Raw genomic sequence first — 12,924 nt, 5'->3', positions numbered from 1 at the left:
ATGTGCTTTGCATAATATTATGACTACATACAGCAAATCAGTTATGCCAATACAAGGGGAAATTGGGTTTGTAGAAATTATTCATGTATTTCTTTCATAAAGAACATCATCTTTTCTTCTCTTTTACATTTGTATATTTACACTGATAATAAACAGATCAGCCTGTTGTGGCAAGAAGTGTTGGGATTTGTGACACTACTGTGACATAAAACCTGTCAAAAAGCAAATGTCAGTTCTAACCACAGCACCATAACAATTCTGTACTTTTTACAACTTTTATTATTAATTGGTGTAGTTTACCTAAGCAGGGGATAGAACCTATTTCCATAATACAGCAGATTAAATCCCATCCACTTAACCTCTCTGTGCCTGATAAAGAACATGATATTTGTCTTTCTTTTTTGACTCTGTCATCTGTAAAATAGTTATACTGATTTGCAGGTTATCCAGTGTTGACTTTTGTTGCAGTTAGCAAGCTTACCTAGTCTGTAAATGCAAATAGTCATTACAGTTGCTAAAGGCATTTTAAATTTTACCCATCAGTAAAGAGAAGAACCAGTAAAATACATATTAAAATCTGCTTTGAAAAAAAAGATCTTAGGTGGAAAAAATAGCAATTGCTAAGTTTAAATATTAAATTTTAATTCGGCTTCTCTGTGTGCAACTATTATCACAGTCTGATCATTTATTGTTATGTAATCACAGAGTGTTTTAATGTTACTTGATCTAGATAACAGTGGTAGCACCTATCCATTATAAATCCCCAAAATGGATGTAGAGAGTATATCTTTATCTAAGAATGCCTGTATCACTATAGATTTTTAACGTGAATTTTAAAAGGCATGCAGTGGCTCCAACCTGTGTGGAAGCAATAACACTTTAGTCAGCTGATTTAAAGGTATTATGTAAACAGTGTTCAGAAACTACCTCCATACCTGGGATTCTTCACACACCATAAGCCAGGTGCGATGCAGTAAAGGATCGGTTATATTCTTCCTTATCTTGAACTTGTGCTCTGACATTATACTAAATCATGATTTCAGTAAAAGCTGACCAAGTCTCATTGCTAACTGTCACACCTTTTTTTTTCTCTGTTTCAGCTGAGACAATCCCAGTCGTACTGCACAGACACAGAATGCCTTCAGGAATGTGAGTAACTATCACGATCAGGTGCATATAAGTAAAATAAACAGTGGTAATTAAAATACAGTGTGTCTGGTCTTTAAAATGTAGCAGTTGATTTAATGTCATAGGAACGTATTACATGAAATCAAATACTACAGTACTAAAATTGTTATGTGAGGGAGGTAATTTCTGAGAATCTGTGATGCAGATGAACACTTGTACATTGAAAGCATTGTATGGAAGCAGCAGTGCTGAGCAGGCTGGAGGTATCAATATAACAGCACGACCATTGATAGGACCCCAAGCATTGCTGAATCTTACCATTGGCCTCCAAATAGGATGATTTCGATTTTTCCCTATGGAGAAAATTTGGACTGGGCTTTATTTGTCCCCCTGACAGTCATAGCAGCCTAACCAGTGAAGACTGGATATCCAGCACAGATCCCCCCCACACGTACACATGTTCACGGCTGGGGCTGAGTGACTTGCTGTCAGTGCTGTGAACATTCTGCTTCACTGGGAGGAAGAGGGGATTCCCTGCCAGCTCTGACTGATAAGTTGACCTACACCATGACTGCATTCCTGTTTGACTCATCGGCTGTGTAGTTAATGAAGCAGAGTACTGATGTGTACACCTCCTTGAAATTTGCTGTGAAATACATCTAAAAAAACTCTCCCAAACGGTGAGCATTACTAGGACAGTCAAATGTTACCAGCATCTGCAGGGAAGCATAGCTGTGCAAAGGTTATGCAGTAACGTAAGCTTGCCCTGAGGCGCTCTGTTTACACTCTTCATGGTCTAGATGGAACATCACCAAATGCTTATAAATAAAAATGAAGTGGTTCTGTTTTTCTTATATTGCTTTACCAGTTGAGCATATGAACTCAATTAGCCTGCATCAGGACTACTGTAATGCTCAGAGGGAGCAGGGAGCACCCAAGCAGTGTTCCTGGAAGCAAGAGCTGCCGGTGCCTGTGTCTTCTACAGGTCTAGAAGCAGTGCGGTCAAGGTTTCCGGGATCTCGGGGAGAGGGCATGCCTTCGTTCACTCTCATGTTCCCTCTTCATGTCTCCCTCTTTATTCCCTAGTAAAACCTGTTTAGAGATGGGCATCTTGCTTGGACTTGCACTGTGCCCTCCCAGTGTGAAACAGTCGCAGATTCATTGCCATGTTGGGCTGAAGGGGAAAAGCAATGAGCTTTCCCAGATAACCCCTGAAAAAAAAGAGTGGGGCACACATGTGCCATAACAGTGCTACTGGCTTTACTCTTTCTTTATGGGCTTTCCAAGTTATGCTGTGCGTCTGTGACTTGCAGCACCCCTGCTCTCCCAAATGCACCTGTCCTAGGGAGGCTTTTTCGTCTCCCACACCTTAGACTTCTATGTGTGTGGGTTTTTTTAAATCACAGACACGTAGGAGAGGGGAAGAGGCAGGTGACAGGAGGCAGAATATTTTCTTTATTAGAAGTAGGCACAGACAGGCTGTGCAGCTTTCTGAGCTTTAGTCCACAGTCAACACCAAGTGATCGTAGGTCATTCTCACTCAAGCCTTGGGAGTCTTGGCTCATCAATATTTATGAAGCTTTTAGGCTAAAGACTGTATAAACGAGTAAGTTCTGTTATGTGTGGGCACAAAGCTTGTGGGATAGCTTTCATGCTACCAAGCTATAGTACAGTGGGGATGTGAATGGTTTGCGGCAAATAGCTTTCCATCCTGAAAGAGATCCTTGCAATAACCGTCTGTGCAGATGCAAGCAGTTTGGCAGCAATTGTTCCAAACCAGTGGTTTGTTTCAAAAACCAAAGCAAAAATTATAGAGTAAATCCTCTCCTACATTATTATATTGCCTTAAATTTAGTTTCAGCAAAGGTATTTTTCTGCTGATGCAATGACACTGACTGCCTGTTTGTCAGATTATTTTGTGATGCTTCTGTGATTCTGTGCTTGGGCCAACATGAGCTCTGTAAGACTCCCAGGAGTCAAAGGCAAAAACAAACAGATTGAGCCTGGAGAAGCTTCTAGAAATGTTTTCAGAGACAGATTAAAACAATTCTGGGCTGGTCTTCTGTCCATTGCTTCATCCTGTTCTGATGAGCTATACCGTGATGAGCTTATGTTTGAGGTGGGTCTCCTCTTCCCTAGGTCCCACAGCTCCATTTCCTGTTACTTGCTGAGTTTCATTCCTCATTTCAGGACCTCGACACGAAGAAGCTTGTTTCACTCCCACCCATTTGCTCATTCCCAGGATTTGGTCTTCCTTCTGGAAGCACAGCTGGGAATGTTGTCATACACAGATTCTTAAATTGCATCAGTTGTGGAATAACTGACGAGATGTTTGTGGTTTTGTTTTGGGAAACGTCAGGGCTATGGTTCAGCCACTGTCACAGCAGCATCATGTGTTATGCTGTTGCTACAAGCTGGAAGTTCTCAGAAACACCCTGCATTGATTCCTCCTGAGCACACTTTGTTTTTTCAACCCTTGATTTCAGATCTTTTTTTGGTTTTTGGAGCCAGATCAAAGCAATAGCACCAATGCTCCCTCATTCGCATTTTTATGTTATTAGCTCTAAATTCTTATTTATGGTTGTTGGCACCATTATATTGTAGTGACTACCCTGCAGCGAGTTTCCTGCCAGGGTCAGGACCAGTGCTTTTGGATTTGTACTCCTACATACAGGAGGATATGAGCACCACTTCAGAGAGCATTTGGGCACTTTGCTTGATGGCTGTTCCTCTGCTGATTCTCTGTCAGAGTGTCTGCCATGACGGTAAAGTATGTATCAGAGTCTGGTGACTGTTCCCTCCATTTCAGTGGGTGCCTTGGAGAAAAAAGGCTGCAAGTTTTGAATATGCAACACATTTAATATTCTGTTGGGATTGTTTATGCTCAGCAAATCAGAAGATCTTACAGTTTCCCTTGAAATGAGGAATAAGTGTGATAATTCTTTTCTGAATTCCGTCTAATGCAAGTGGAGCAGGGAAGATTTCTCTGAAGTGTGTGGCAGTTGCAGCATCAGCGGTTCATCCAGCCCAGGGAGGATCCCCAGCTGGTACTGAGCTGCTCTGATGGCTCATGGCCCTTCACAGTCAGCCTTCCATGTCAAAGGAAATGAGGGGCCACCGCCTGAGTTTTTTCTCTGTCTTCTAGCAATTCCCAGATGTTGTGACCTGGATTTACCACATTCATATTTTCAACACTATTCTCAGTGCTCTACTGGCTTGTAATATGGTCAGACATGACTGTCTCAAATGTTGTCTACTCTACTTCCAAACTTTTATGCATTTTAAAATGAATGCATATCTGTGATTCATCTTGAGTTGTAGTCACTTAGGGGAGTCACAGCAACCTAATGAAATGTCTGCCAACTCTTCCCTCCCTTTTCTGGTAATTCCCTTCTCCCTTCCTCTGCTCAAGTCCTTTTTGGCTTTCTTCAGTTTCCTTATCCCTGCCTTTTAAGAGTGTCAGCTTGCAAGGATAAAAACACTGTGAAAAGAAGGCGGCACAAGTCAGAGAGCATGCTTTTGCCTTTCTACAAGCAGATGTTAAACAGTAAAAAGCTGAAGATCCAAAAGGAGATATTTCTACCGTGAAAGGGCAGACAAAAAGCACCACATGGAATACACTTTTACAGTAAAAGAAATGCAATCTTTCCTCTTTTTCTTTAGAGTACAACCTCACTCTGAATGAAAAATAGCACTTTAAGAGGAGAATTAAGTTAATGTAAGGAGTATTTAACAAGGGCATTTATTAATTTTAGTATTGTATTCTTGAGATTTCAGTTGCACAATCAGGAGGTGCTTGACTTTTAGTCTTTAGAAGTTATTTTTACCAAACTCATCATTTTAGTAGCTTTGACTGCCTTCTAGTAGAACATTAAATGAGGTGGCAAACATCTGTCACAGAAGATTTTTTTTCCCTTCCCATTTCTCTCCGAGAGAAGACTAGTTTATGTGACCTAGTCTCTGTTTCTATAGGAAAAAGCAAGCCAAAGAACTGTATCTCCTATGTGGAGCAACAGATAGGATTCACCACAGTCATTAGCTCCCATGGGAGTTCATCCCACAATCTCAGACCAGCTCCTCATAAAGTTTCCTCCTGCACAGAGATAATTCAGCCATGGTGTAAAAAAATTCCAGGTAACCACAGGGGCAGAACTGCTCACGGGCTTCATTCAGGAGTGTGTGGATATATAGGTATGCTAAGCCCAGGGGACCAGATACTCTGAAAATAAACACCTTGGGCTGGATTCATTGTTGTGTTGAAAGGCAGGTTAGAGACTATAAGTTTCATGTCACTCAGTGACATGGGAATATGTACTGCTGTGTTCTGTACTAGTTGGTGTCTCCCAGGCACTGGAGGTTAATAACCAGATCCATCCATCAAAATGAATGGTGGGAGCAACATTCATCTGTGATGTCAGAACAGGATGATCTTCTATCCATCTGGAAATATTAGAAAATATCATACACAGGTGGTCTTATAGGATAGCCTTTATTCTTCAAGGAATCAAAGCCCCACTTCTAAATTACCTGCAAAAATATCAATTATAGGTAAAAGCACTGTGGCTGTGAACTCTTAAAAATAAAATTTTTTTTCTTCTGCCCATCAGTGTAAATTCCATCCTGCTTGGTTTCAGCTTCACTCAACTGTTCTTTATCTATAAGCTGGTCTTATCTGATTATTTTGTGAGCTCGGTGATGGAGGTCTTTGTAGCAAAAGATTGTTGTCTTCTACATATTATTGCTCCCAGTAGTTGAAACAGCTTCTTGTCTGTTCTCTTGGTTTGTGATGCAAAGCTTTGAAAAGTGTGATTCACCCCAGCTATGTGAGACTTTGCTTATCCTCATGTCCTTATGTTAAGAGATTAAAGTAAAAGATTCTGAAATATCTCACATCCTTATTAAAACACATGGTCATTTGTGAGAGTTGTGGGTTTAACAGTTCTTGAACAGTGTAAATAGTGTTGTGGCTGGTTTAGTATCTGGCATGCTTTGAGTAGGTAGTACAGGGCCAAGCTGTGTTAGATCAGCTGTTGTCTTGCTTAACTTAGTTTAGAACATGCTTCAGCACATTTGGTTCCATCTAAATTGTATTACAACGCAGGCTGGAAGAAATTGTCTTGCATGAATGCCTGTGGTTTCTCTCTGTGGTTCCTTCTGCTCCCTTCCTTGACCTGTGGCATGAGCTGACCTAGCACCATTTACTTACCCCAACTCTTGTTTAACCACGGACCCTAAGTGGACTATGGTTCAGCAAAAATTCCAGAAGGCAGTCTGACTAGTCCCTGTTTCTTTGCATTGTATGGGGAATCCAGCGTAACAGGTAATCTGAATTTTCAATGTTCTACTGAACATATGTGCCAAAGCAGGTACCTAAGGCTGTCTTACGTGCTGCTGAAGGTAGTCTCAGGGTGGCTATTAATGTTGTCTGGAAGCCCCATAATAAAGCAGTTGTTCTTTTCATGCCAAATTATATGCTAGTTTACTGGATTGCATATATAAAGGTCATCCAAGATTTAAAATATTGATATATGATATTGATAACAATAATATTTTCCCTCAACACAATTGCAGGTCTAAACTCTTACCTGCACAATTCCATATGCTTTCTGAATCAATTATATGTTAAGAGTTTAATGAATTAAAGGCTGTAGCATTCTCATGTATTTTCTTTGCACTATATCTTCTCCTCATATACAGCACATGTTATTCACTTGGATCTCCAAAAGAATCATCACTTGTAATTGTACATGCTTCTAATAATAAAATTTCTCTACATTAGCAACTTCTTGAGTTTTGAAATGTCTATATTTTGGACATTTAAAAGGCAAGAGATGTATGGCAGTTTTATTCGCTCATACATGTTAACGGTGGTGTTTGTGCTGTGAGAAGCATGAACTTCTATAATACATTTTTTTCTTCTTTGAGATTTTTGAATACGTGTGATGTTGGTAAAGGACATCAGTCCAACAGCCCCAGCTCATGAAGTCTTATTCCCAGAACAGCAGTGTTGTGAATGGCATAGCTGTAAGCTCCCCCACAATGCCCCTCTGCTGTGTCTTAGCTGTGTTATGAAGAAACCATTTTCATAGAAGAGCCTCTGTTAAAAATGCTACCCCGTATGACAGTGATAAGGGTGGTTCTTTGGTATCAGCATTAACCTTCGAAGAAAAGACTCCAGCAGCTCACTGGGTATAAGACATCTAGCAAATGTTAAATAAGAACAACTTCCAACCGATACTGAATCCAGACTTGACTCCATAATGAGATGATCCAAATGAGTTGAGACAACTGAAAAATCTGTCAGATACGAGTGTCTCTGTGGAATTTCCCTGCATGTTAAAGTTTTCAACTTGAGTAATAAAATAGAACAGCTCTTCTCTTTCTGAAGGTTATTCGTTATAGCTTTGCATTAATTGATCATCTAGATCATTAATGAAGATGTTAGGTCTTTAGATACTATTGTAAATGAAGCCATGCAAGTACCATGGGTAATTAACTGTACATTGGTTTACACTTCAGCTGACAACATTAGTTACAGTTTGACTATTTGAAATTATGTTTCGGAGGAGAAAAGTTATTGTTTTCAAATGTGCTGGTATTTGCAAGAGTTTCTTGATCCAAAAAGACTAACCAGCCATCTCCAGTCTGAGGGGATTTTCTCAGTTTTATTTCCGTGCTTTGATGTCTCAGCCATTCTGTATGGAAATTTAGGTGTAAAATTTCTATATTGTATTCCTGGGCTTCGCTTTTTCATGTACCTCCTCAGCATTTTTTCCCCTCCTGACAGATACGTTTTCCTTGATGCTATCAGAAATACTACATGACCTGGATGGTCAGTCATGGAGGTCTGGCATATTGACACCGACGCTTGTTCAAACAAACTCTCAACAAATAACTTAGAGTAGCCAACAAAATTATAACCATTAGTTTGCTCCCTTCTTGCTAGAATTAGCATGTTCTCTGTGTGGGGCCTAACAACAGAGTCTAAGCTTTCATCTCTTTAGTCTTATTCTTTTACGTGTTTGAGGCAAAGAACAAACACCAACATACAGATGGGGTTTTTTTCCCACGTAAATGTATTTTGCATCAAGTTTGATTTCTTAAACACAAAGTGTGTGTTCATCATCTCCAGTTCATTAGGAGTTAATGTGAACTATGAAATAGTCATGGTCATTCTGAGAATTCCATTGAAATCTTTTGAAATAGATTCTCTTTTCAAAGGGATAAGAAATGTGATAAAAAAACAGTGTAACACTAACCAGGAATTACTTGTCTAAAAGCCAAAAGGAAAGACTAATCAGAAAACTCAATTGAAAAATATTTCAGTTTTTTTTTCTGAGACTTACGTTGTATTTTTGTTTTCATTTTGGGGAAAGAACTCTGCTGGTGCTCTGTATTATAACTTGAGTTTTCCTTGTCTGTAGTGCCAGGACCAAATTCCCCCAGTGACAATGGCATCAGCTTTGCCATGATAATGATGGCCTGGGTGGTGATTGCACTTGTCTTGTTCTTACTGAGACCTAGTAATCTGAGAGGATCCAACACAGCCGGAAAGCCAAGCAGCCCACATAATGTAAGTACATCTTCAAGTGCCCCACAGAGAAACTGTACAATAGCTTAAATGTATTTTGTTTTAATACAGACTATCTTACAGTCATTTTTTCCTTACTTTTTTTTCCCTGTATTTCCTTGGAACTCCATTAGCAATGAAAATGAGTAAAACCAAAGTGAAAGTACAATCACGAAGGCCAAGTGTGAGGCCTGCCAGGGGATGGAGCAGGCACGGGTGACTAAGTGTGGGTCATAATGTCCTCTGGACACTGGCTGTCCCTGGTTGGAACTGCCTCCTGCCTTCTTATGTACAAGGGGAAAATCACAGCTTTAAGAGAAGACTGTAAACAAAATTACAGCATGAAACTGGGAAGGTGGTCTTTGTCCTAGATGTGGGGTCATGGAAAAATCCCTATCGATGCAGGAAACGGTATTGTTCTTTGATGAGCATTTACTCTGAATATTGAAACAGATACTGAAAGATCTTAAAAGAAAGCACAATGTAACTCTTCTGAGTTCTTTTATTGCTAAATCCTCTTATGTGAAGCACTGTTTCTATGGGTATGTGTATTCTAAACTGTATGTGGGTTTTTTCTTTCTTTTCCTCCTTCCTTACTGCTAGGGACAAGAACCACCAGCCCCACCAGTGGACTAGAGCGTTCAGCATTGGAAAAGTTCAGCAGTTAAAACCTTGCACGACCAAATGAACAAAGTGACCAGATTACTTCTAAACCCCATTCAATACTGTTTTCTTTTCTCATTTATATAGAGCAGAATTATCATTCAGCAGTTATCTTCATGAACTGCTCTTTGCGACTTCAATTTTAAGTTAATTTTTGCTTTGTATGTTATTACAATTCCTAGTAGATTGTAATTTGAATAATGATAAGGCGTTGCAGAGGTTTTTTGGTTGTTACCGTTACTGTGGACATTCCGCTCAGTCTCTTTCTGTCACAATGATCTTCGTTTCTTTGCAGTGATTTCTGATATGCATTGAAAGAAAAAGAAAATCCCTGTGTATCTATAGTAATGGAAGGTTACTGACCTTTCTTCAGATTAATCCATATTTTTTCTCCAGTATGCTTTTGAGAGTTATATTATGGTTGCAACTATTAGCTTAGTTATGTGGTGAAAAATCGAAATTATTTTTTATTTGCCCTGGGCTCAGAGCAGCTTTTACTCTGGTCTTTGGACCACTAACATAGTTTTCAGGGTTGTTGGCAAAAGCACGGATTGTCCACTAGAATTATACTATGTGTGTGTGTGTGTGTGCGCGTGCGCGTAAGTGAATGTGATAATTGCCACTGTCAAAGCTTTGACATACATATTGAGAACTTTACACAAAAGATTATACCACCAAAAAAGAAATTAATTTAATCTTCTTCATTAATAAATGATATATCTTATTCAATGTGTTATCAAAAAAATGTATTCCAAAACCAGTTTTGTTTACTTATAGACTTTATGAAACAAGAAATTTAGTGAGAAGAACTTGGTAGAATTTTCTGTCCTGGTATAGTCTTTTAATAATTGGTATCTTAACAAGTTTTTAGCCGTGGTGTAATGTATATTGGACAGGATGAAATCATGCCAAGAGGTTACCAACTTGTGGTATACACCATATACTGGATATTCAGGTTTTTTCACCTGTATGTTATCAGCAATTCTTAACATTTTCATCCTTATCTACTGGTTGTAATTGTAGAATAACAAACTTGCAGGTGACTACATATGGCATGTCTTTTCCCTCTAATATTTGTCTGTATGTGTGGTGTGTTTATGTGTGCGTATGTGTGGCTGTGCACGTACCTGTGCACATCTCCCATTGTAGCAAATGGGAATGACTTTTTTATGTACATTAATTTAAGAACATTTTAAAGATGTACAGAAAAGCAACACTGTATATTTTTCTTGATCAATTTGAAAAATTGATGAGAATAATGTAAAGAACATTTTTATCTTACCAACATGAAGCTTCTTTCCATAAAGGTCAGTAGAACAGACATATGGGAGTTCAAAGCCTTACTCTACAAACCTTTATTTCATGAGGACTTTGGTTACGGAGCTGAAGGGACTAACTGTTAAGATGCATAAAGGTTTGTGTTAACAGGCTCTAACAAAAATCTCACATCAGATCCCATGGCTGACAGACGCAGGGTTTTCCTCCTCAGGGTAAATGGCAGGCCAGCTAAGCCTCCTTGTAAAGGTACAGCGTAGACCTGAAGAAAGGCTTCTGTAATTTGATGTAACTGCCCTTTGAATTTCTGTGGAATAGTGTGCTCCCAAGCATAGGAGCATGTGTAAAAAATAAAAAAATTAAAAAAAAAAGAAGATTGGGCCAGGTGCTCTCAGTGACATCAGTGCAGTGCCGTGTAAAGCAACGGAGCTGCAGCAGAGAAGCTGAGAGAATTTGTCCTATTACGTCTAATGGTGTACAGGCCACAAACACTGTGTAAAGATGTCACTGGGACAAGCAATCTGATTGTGCTTGCTTTTTGCCTTCCGTGTACATTTATGTTTGGAATACTGTTTTGAACAGAACGAGTAATACAGCATCATTTTGTTGAACCAACAAGGAGATACATATAATCTCCTACAGTGACCTTTTCTCTGAGGAATTTTGGCCAGAATTCTTCACTATCGGATGCATAAAACAGGCTTCCAATTGATTAAAAAGCCAGCTAAAACAGGCTTCATTTCAGACAGAGTGCAACTCCTCATTCTATTGGAAGTTGGTGAGATTTACAGCAGATGCTCCTCACTTGTGAGGATCAGTCTCGCTTTACTTAAATGTCTGTGTATGTATTTATAAAACTCACCATGTGCACCCAGCTCTAGCAGTCTTGGCAAATGAACTTTTTGTTCAGAGTAATGTTGTGTTTTACATTTAGATGAACTGTCTTTGCTTTAAATTCCTCTAAGTAATTGTCCCAGTGATTTTATACATGTCTGCTTTCCTCATGTAAATTGCTATTTTAAATTTTCTATGTAAAAGAAAAAACATTGGAAATATTTTATGGTAAAAATGTTTTACTAAAGAGCCAGGCCACTATCCCACGTCAAAATGTATGCTTTTTAAATTTAGATACTCTCTCCAAGATAATAACCTTCAGATCACCACTCTTAATTAAAATAAAAGTAACTAATTGTAGGACTGTATTTTGCCACTCTTATTCATGTTAAATAGTGCCTTACTCATCAAGTAGTTGCACTGAAGTTTGTGGGACTACTCTGAGATAATGTACTAGTAGCAGCTTTAGTAAGGGTGGCAGAAATCTGGCCTTTAGTGATGTAGTTTGCGATGAAATAATTGTATCATGGTTACAGATGTTTATGGTAAATTTTGAGAAGTGTGGAAGAGATTAGTGGTATGTGAAGCTTCAGGATATGATTAATTCTGTAATGAGGGTTTTAAGCTCGGTTAGTAAAAGATGCAAGTTGTAGCCACTTGGGAAATACAGAGGGAAGTTTACAATTATACCTTAGCTTAGAACTTTGTTAAAACAATAGTATTTTTAGAGTCTGCTTAACACAATTACTATACTCTGAAATGAGAAATCATATGTATTCATGTATTGTCTGCAGATCACTTAGCCTTGTAATGTTCATGATTGAAAAAGGAAGAGTGATGATGTGATGTACCTAATGTAAATCGGTGGTTTAAAATGTCTGAATCATGCCAAACAAAAAAATCATCTGTGCCATTTGCGGTTTCCTAGTAATCTTTTACTGAGTACTTGGATTGGGATAAAGGGCTTGTACTATGCACTTTTTATTGACTTAACAAAATAAATAGCAATCGTTAGTAACCTTTTGTCTTTGTCTCTTAGTCTTTGTATAAGATGTAGGACTGCACCAACCTATCAATTTCTAAGGTAATTTGAAATAATCTAAAAATAAGTATCGGTAAAAACAGCGTGTCATCTGTGTAACTTAAAATGTAAATTCTAACTTATCTAATGGTCACTTGCCTTCCGTATTTATCTCAAGCAAGTCAGAACAAATTATAAGCAGTTTCCAAGGTTTAAGATACTTTGATGACCAATGTGGACGTCTCTGCCTTTTGCTCTTCAAAGTAGTTATGCAACCTAGGAAGTTAGAAATAATACACTAAGAAAAGTAATGACAGAGGCCAAATGTGCCAATTATGTTACTTCATTTTAGATCAATTCCTACTACTTTGGGGATTTGCAGTCTATTTTCTAGTCCACTTCTTGGCAGTGTTGGACCCAGAGCTGCTCTGAG

The 12,924-nt window shown here is 38.7% G+C and overlaps 1 protein-coding gene across 2 annotated transcripts in view; it reads left to right on the top strand.

Moving 5' to 3' along the window:
- The window catches only part of SMIM14 (small integral membrane protein 14), a 42,920-nt gene extending 30,432 nt beyond the window's left edge, over positions 1 to 12,488 (top strand). For both annotated transcript variants that reach the window (XM_030024979.2, XM_030024989.2), the window contains exons 3-5: positions 1,101 to 1,149; positions 8,553 to 8,701; positions 9,302 to 12,488. In XM_030024979.2, coding sequence (XP_029880839.1) covers positions 1,101 to 1,149; positions 8,553 to 8,701; positions 9,302 to 9,334 — 231 coding nt within the window. In that variant the 3' untranslated portion in view covers positions 9,335 to 12,488. The remainder of the gene's footprint in view (positions 1 to 1,100; positions 1,150 to 8,552; positions 8,702 to 9,301) is intronic.
- The last annotated feature ends 436 nt before the right edge of the window (positions 12,489 to 12,924 follow it).

Source organism: Aquila chrysaetos, chromosome 1, assembly GCF_900496995.4.
Source record: "Aquila chrysaetos chrysaetos chromosome 1, bAquChr1.4, whole genome shotgun sequence".
NCBI lineage: Eukaryota > Metazoa > Chordata > Aves > Accipitriformes > Accipitridae > Aquila > Aquila chrysaetos.
Note: the sequence above shows the minus strand (reverse complement) of the source record. Positions and strands in the feature narration are given on the sequence as shown.